This window comes from Bombina bombina, chromosome 9 (genome assembly GCF_027579735.1).
Source record: "Bombina bombina isolate aBomBom1 chromosome 9, aBomBom1.pri, whole genome shotgun sequence".
Lineage (NCBI taxonomy): Eukaryota > Metazoa > Chordata > Amphibia > Anura > Bombinatoridae > Bombina > Bombina bombina.
This window is the reverse complement of record NC_069507.1, coordinates 40,568,872-40,576,343: the sequence shown is the minus strand read 5'-3', so window position 1 is coordinate 40,576,343 and position 7,472 is coordinate 40,568,872. Positions and strand designations below refer to the sequence as shown.

The 7,472-nt window shown below is 41.4% G+C and overlaps 1 protein-coding gene across 1 annotated transcript; it reads right to left on the bottom strand.

Annotated features, from left to right (window-relative positions):
• Nucleotides 1-1,465: 1,465 nt before the first annotated feature.
• LOC128639478 (uncharacterized) lies at nucleotides 1,466-6,646 on the bottom strand. The gene is made up of 3 exons (XM_053691620.1): nucleotides 6,130-6,646; nucleotides 5,703-5,826; nucleotides 1,466-2,122 (listed from the first exon to the last, which is right to left on the bottom strand). Exons 1-3 carry the CDS (start codon nucleotides 6,259-6,261, stop codon nucleotides 1,467-1,469), a joined length of 912 nt encoding a protein of 303 aa, XP_053547595.1. The 5' UTR covers nucleotides 6,262-6,646; the 3' UTR covers nucleotide 1,466.
• Between the last annotated feature and the right edge of the window lie 826 nt (nucleotides 6,647-7,472).

Genomic DNA, 7,472 nt, shown 5'->3' with positions numbered 1-7,472 from the left:
CGTTGAGGTTGTGCTGTTACAACTTACCAAAAGTATTGTTACAACCTATCTAAGTGGATTCCCGAAGTCTGGAGCCGGAGAGTACCCTGTGGGATACGTGGTGGTTCAGCTTGTTGGGTAACTGACAGTTTTCATCCCGGAACAGACCCTGTGATCCTGTTATCCGCTTATCTGTATTGACTACATGCTGCTTTATCATACACATCTTGTAAGTGTGTTGTTTTTTATGCGCGGTCTCTATGTTTATAAAACTCACTTGAATCGAGTTTTGTGCTCCTTTTGTCTCCCTGTTTTTCTGTAAAGTTAATCCCTCTGTATTTTGGCCTTCATGAACAGGTTGCTAATTGATACAGTTACTTGACCTTTAAAGTCGTCAATCCCCGGCCTTAATCTTATAACCATTATAAGTTAAAATAATAACATAAATAAAAGAGTTACACACAGCTTTGGTATAAAATTTGGCCGCAGCCATTTTATTAACAACACAATTTAAATATTGAGTAATAAATATTTTCAAACATTTTCAAACATTTTTCCACAGAACATACCTGATGTTCATAAATATCATTACTGACAAATAAAACATAAACCACAGCGGTGCTAGTTCCCAAACCCACAAAAACAAGATGGCCGTTATTCAACAACTGGACTCAGCTATATCCCTGTTGAGTCCGTCCAAGTACACCTAAACTTTAATAGGGAACCCCTTGCCCCTATAAAACCAGTTGTCCACTCACCCCATGGAGAGGCAACTACTTAAAATCCTCCAAATCACTTGGCCATATTGCGTACCATATTTGTCTGGGAACTAGCACCCCCGCCTTGCTGCGACAAACACGAACAAGGAAGGAAAAACAAAGATTAGGGAGGGAGGGAGCACTTTCTAGAAAGGTTTGATAATTATTCTGATGACAGATTCTCCCGCTCTTTCTTTAAATGCGTAACAGCGCGTGCTAAGCCCGCCCCCTACAGTAAATAACCAATCACACCCAAGGCCTAATTCCTCCAACGGTCAAGTCCCCTTCCCGTTACTTCGAACTCCCAGGGGTTCCCTGACCTTTAAAGTCGTCAATCCCCGGCCTTAATCTTATAACCATTATAAGTTAAAATAATAACATAAATAAAAGAGTTACACACAGCTTTGGTATAAAATTTGGCCGCAGCCATTTTATTAACAACACAATTTAAATATTGAGTAATAAATATTTTCAAACATTTTCAAACATTTTTCCACAGAACATACCTGATGTTCATAAATAACATTACTGACAAATAAAACATAAACCACAGCGGTGCTAGTTCCCAAACCCACAAAAACAAGATGGCCGTTATTCAACAACTGGACTCAGCTATATCCCTGTTGAGTCCGTCCAAGTACACCTAAACTTTAATAGGGAACCCCTTGCCCCTATAAAACCAGTTGTCCACTCACCCCATGGAGAGGCAACTACTTAAAATCCTCCAAATCACTTGGCCATATTGCGTACCATATTTGTCTGGGAACTAGCACCCCCGCCACCGACTGGACTGACCGAACAGCCCAGTCCCGCCAAACCCAATATTTTTCCCAAAGCTTCTTTTATATCGAAAATAAATAGCTGCAGCCCAAATTGGTTAAAATGAACACCATCTTTTAAATAAAATTCCTCAGCTCCATCTACTTCAAAATCTGGGTGGAAAACTACGCCTCCCCCCAACCTCTTAACAAAAGAGCTAATTATTTTGTTAATTTTTTTACGACTCTTTTCTAGCCTATCATAATCCCTCGCTGATCTCCAAACCAACCTAGGAGTAATCTGTGACCAAATTATTTTGATTTCAGGATGAAGTTCCTTTATGTTGCCCAGATCTCTTTTGATTCTTCTAACTAGTTCCTTTTGAGGAATCATACCTAAATCATTTCCCCCCAAATGCACTATCAAAACCTGAGGACGAGGAAACATTCTGCCAAAATCTAGAAACAACGGAAAAAAGAGTTCCCAGCACATCCCCCTAATCCCAAACCATTTGACCTCCCATTGATCCACAGGACACCCAAGCTGAAGGCCGCCCATTTTCTTACTGGCCTCAGCATTGGCCCAGTATATAAACGAATGCCCCATCACCCATACGATCTTTACACCTAAAATAAGAGAAAAAGGAGTGTTCAGGATGATTACAACTCAAACATTCCAAAACATACATTCTATTCAAGTTTTTTTTTTTTTTTTTTTTTTTTTTTTTTTTTATCCTTAAATCAGGCCTAACATAAGATTTATAACGACTTGAACCCCATCTACCAATCTTTTTAACTATATCCTCTCTGAGACCTAACATAGCGGCTTCAGTAGCCGCTCCAATCCGGAAAGAATGAGATCCAAACTCTAAAGGATTAAGACCCAATAAAACAATTGAACCTCTTAAAATGGCTCTAAATTGATATTGTGATAAAAAAGAACCGTCTGAATGAACCAACAAAGGGCCATCCTGCAAAGGCCATATGGACCCATAAAGCATCATTACCTGACATGGACATATTTCACCACCGCTAGGGAATAGCACTATGTTCTTGCCTTTCCCATATATGTCCGTTTTACTATTTCTCAGTAATATTTCTACTCTGTTATCATTCCATAATACATCTTCTTTTTGTAAACCACCTGACACTTTTTTGCTAGGGCTTACCAATTCCGAAACTCTAAATGCCCCAAAAAAGGCCAATACAAAGGCCGTTCTAAATAATATTAATTCAAATCTTGATGCACAAATCTCTGCTAATACCACCCAAACTTTTTGAAGTAAAGAAAATGTAATAGGTCTTCTCTTATCTCTAACCTTTGTCTTTTTCTTCAAGCCTTTAAGAACCTGACGGACCCAAAAAACCTTTGTAACATCAGACAAACCTAATAAGCGAAATCTAAAAGCAAGGGCCGCCAATCTTCTTTCCATATTAGATGGTGACAAACCCACATTTCCCCAATGCCACATCCATTCCAATAAGCAACCCGTGACATCATCATACCCTTCTTTAATTTCAGATTGACATAACCACATTTCCCATTCCTTCCAAACTGATACATAGGACGTCCAAGTACCTGGAGCCAAAGATTTTTTAATTAATTCAGCCAATCCTCCGTCCCAAGCTTCCAAAGTTGGACGGGAAACGTCGCTCCAACTACGTCCGCCTGAGGCGCCAACTCTCGAAAGCGAGACCACTGTGAACGAGATAAAGAATCTGCTATCAAATTAAGCTTACCAGGGATATGTTTTGCCCTGACGAAAACATTCATACTTAAACATTTCAGGACTAGCACTCTTAATAAACGCAAAACTGGTAATGATGATGCAGATAAAGAATTAATAGCAGAAACAACACCCATATTATCTGTATGAAACAATATGGATTTATTCATCAAATCCACTTCCCACACAAACAGAGCCACCAGAATAGGAAATAGCTCAAGGAAAACTAGGTTCTTGGTTAAACCTAAATTGACCCACTCTTGAGGCCACACTTCAGCGCACCAATGCCCTTGAAAATAAGCCCCGAAACCAACACCCCCAGCTGCATCAGTTATCAAATCCAAATCAACATTAGAGACCCTAGCTTCCATGAATATTGCAACACCATTAAAATTTTTAAGGAATTCTAACCAAACCTTCAAATCATCCTTGTGACCTTTTTTAATCCTTACAAAATGATGAGGCTTACTAACACCAGACGTAGCCAATGACATTCTTCTAGAAAAAACTCTACCAATAGGAATGATTCTGCAAGCAAAATTCAACTTTCCAAGTAAAGATTGCATTTTTCTCAAAGTCACCTTACGGACCGCCAAAAATTGCTGAATCATTTCTGACAAATCCACAATCTTTTCCAGAGGCAGCCTACATTCCATACTTTCAGAATCTATTGTAATACCCAGAAATTTAAGGGCCGTAACTGGACCCTCAGATTTTTCCATTGCAATAGGAACCCCAAAATCAGATGCCATTGAATAAAAACAATCCCTTAATTTCAAACAAACGTCCGAATCATGGGGACCAACAAAAAGAAAATCATCCAGATAATGAACTACTGAAGAAAATCCAGACCTGAATTTAACAACCCATTCCAAAAATGAACTAAAGCATTCAAACAGAGAACAAGAAATAGAACAACCCATCGGGAGACATAAGTCAATGTAGAAAAAACCCTCAAAGCAACAACCCAGCAAATAATGTGAAGAAGGATGAACTGGAAGTAACCGAAAAGCCGCCTCAATATCTATTTTAGCCATTAAAGCGAATTGCCCAGCCTCTCTGACCAACTTAACCGCCATGTCAAATGATGTATAAGACACAGACGATAATTCATCCGGAATATCATCATTAACAGATCCACCTTTTGGAAATGATAAGTGGTGAATTAAACGAAATTTACCAGGCTCTTTCTTAGGAACCACTCCTAAAGGAGAAATACGCAAATGGGGGATAGGAGATATTTTAAAAGGACCTGCCATTCGACCCAAAGAAACCTCCTTCTCAAGCTTACTCCTAACAACCTCAGGCCATTCCCTAGCAGACTTAAGGTTACCCCTGTAATGAACAACGCCTCCCGAAGATGGAATTCTGAAACCAAACTCAAAACCATGTAGCAACAACAAGGCCTTATCACCACAACCTTTCTGTTTAGCGTAAAGTACGAGCCACAGCTCCATCCCGCTTAGCCTCACCGGAGTTAGTCCCTTTTTCAGGGAGCTCCTGTGTTCCTCCCAATTTGTTCTTTTTGAAACACTTACTGGAAGGGTGGGATCCACCACACCCAGAACATTCATGTCTGAATTTACATGATGCTCCCCATTTACAGAACTTTTCATTGAAAGCAAAACAGAAACCTTTTTTGGCTGTTGCCGACGAACCGTTTTGAAGAGATCCGCCGGCACTCCCTCGAAAGGGCTGCGAAGACCTTAACGGAGTCATCACTTTTAGCCATAGACCCATATCACGATCATCCCATTTCATCTCAGGCTTAACCGACAAACGTTGTCTAAATTGTTCATCATAATACCACCAAGCCATACCACCATATGTTCTCTGAGCAGCTGCAATTTCATCTAAATAACAAAAGAGGGCCGCTCCTTGATCCGGGAACTTAACAGCAAATACACTAGCATAAATAACAAAAGCCTGGAACCAGTTAGTAAATGTTTTTGGTAATTTTCTGTAACGTCTTTTCCTTTCCTCCTCTTCCTTCTTGGCCGAATCCTTTTTTGAATCTTCAGGTATCTCAAAAGACTGATCAAGAGGAAGGAGGGAAAATAATTCAATAAAATCTCTCTTGTAAATCTTTTCTCTTAACTCTACCGTCAAATGCATGCCCAAAGGCCCAATAGAACACAAACAAGACCTGGCCAAAGCCGTGTCAGCAATCTTCAGCTCAGGACCCCCATCCGTTTTGTTATCAACATTAGTCCCCTTTTGCTGAGATAAACCGACCATTTGAGATTGGGGTACTGACCCTACATCCTTTATTCCCTCACCACCAATCCCTAATACCCTATTTTGGTTAACCAATTCTGTGGGAACCCATGAATTGGCGACTCCCCCCGTGACTTTTGTTCCTTCTAATTTGGCTAACAAGTCCCTTAAACCTGCTACAACAGTTATAGATAAGGGATCAGCATGCACACCAACTGTATCAACCCCCACATTCAGATTCACAACACCGGATCCCTCATTACCTGTACTCGGGTCCTGAGGCACTGCAGACTGAATCCTTTGAGATGCAGCCGTAACCTTCTCTGTATTCTGGAAACCAGTAGCCCTGGGATCCGTGTTAGTCATTAATTGCTGCCCTTTTTCCGTCTGTAAAAAAGAAACATGTGACAAACCCCCAGAAGGTGCCCAAATTCCAATGCCCCTACTAGCTGTAGACATACCCAACCTATTATACACTGAAACACCCTTACCCTTCTTAGCTGATGGGACCTCAAACCCTTCTCCCCTTAAATTCCCATACCTCTTGCGTTGTCTACCTCTACCTTGTATTCTCCCAATCCCAGACCTGTTTGGACGTTGAACAGAGTTAACCGAGCTATGACATGTATTATTAATACTCTGACCCATCATGCCCTGAAGACCAAAATTAAAATTGTTGGCCGTACTCACCCTTGTTTCTTCTCCCTTTGCATTAAAACGTTCCACCCCTGGAACGCCGTCCTCAATATCCAGCCTGATATTTTCCGTCCAAGATTCCTGAAGGCCATAAGCCTCCCCACTTAGGCCGTCATTTCCCACCATTAAAAGACCCTGGGAATTCTCAGGCCGTGACCCAGTTTCATTCCCATCTAAAAGAAAAACATCATTAGTGACAGGTAAATTTTTAATTACTTCAACATTCCTATCCCTCAAATTTCTTAACTCGCCCTTTAAAACTGGATCACCCGTGACCCTGACTGACGTATTAAACTGGCTAATAGTGTTAACTACATTGGGAGAAGGAGGAATAAAATCCTCCTCAGAAGAATCTAAATATAAATCTAATTCTACCACACCGTTATCAACCTCGGTATCATGATGACTATCGCTGGCTTCAGGCCTTTCAACCCTCTCGTCTAACACCCGATAAGCCTGATTTTCCGTATTATTGCAAGGTCTTAAAAAATGAGCCGACTTAGAAACATTATGTAACTGTTCTGGAACTGCCTGAGGTATTTCAATCGGCCCTGATACAATCAAACCCTCACCTTTCTTTTTCATTAAGGCGCTACCTAAACTACATATACTCGCTTGTTCATTACCCTCACACAGAGAAATAGGCCTCGGCAGGCCGTCACTTTTACTAGCTTGCTTTTTCCCTCTAATTACTACTTTCTGGCCTAAATTGGCCGTCTTACCCTTAGGCAAAGAATCACCCTTCATTACAGGCTCAGTGAATTGTTCCGTAATGGAACAAGTGCTCCCGGACTGCGTCACATTATCAGCAAACTCCGCTCCGGTCTGCCGACTTCCGGAGCTCGAACTTGACTTCTTCCTCACAGACGCCTTTAACCCCGGACTGGGGCTGGATTTTCTCCGACCGCTATTACCCCCTTCAGCATCAGAACGAACTGGAGGCCTCGAACGCCTCAATGTTTTCGGAGCCACCTCAACGATATCCACTCTGGGTTCGACGACCGGGCTAAGCAATGGACGTAATTTTTCTTCGAGCCAGGTAGGGCCCATTTTTGCAGCTTCCAACTTAAGTTGGTCAAAAATCGCATCAAAATGCGACATCGCAGAATTACTAACTGAGCACAGCACTTTCTAGAAAGGTTTGATAATTATTCTGATGACAGATTCTCCCGCTCTTTCTTTAAATGCGTAACAGCGCGTGCTAAGCCCGCCCCCTACAGTAAATAACCAATCACACCCAAGGCCTAATTCCTCCAACGGTCAAGTCCCCTTCCCGTTACTTCGAACTCCCAGGGGTTCCCATCTCCCTGATTCTGGGCTGCAAAGAACATCTTCAG

What these genes read in the sequence shown, in the direction of transcription:
- LOC128639478 (XM_053691620.1), bottom strand. Translation starts at nt 6,261, where the DNA reads ATGGTGGGAAATGACGGCCTAAGTGGGGAGGCTTATGGCCTTCAGGAA. An exon ending in CAAAGGGAGAAGAAACAAGG is followed by an intron (nt 5,827 to 6,129) that starts GTGAGTACGGCC and finishes TCTTTTTTACAG; the next exon opens with ACGGAAAAAGGGCAGCAATT. An exon ending in GCCTCAGGACCCGAGTACAG is followed by an intron (nt 2,123 to 5,702) that starts GTAATGAGGGAT and finishes CTCTTATTTTAG; the next exon opens with GTGTAAAGATCGTATGGGTG.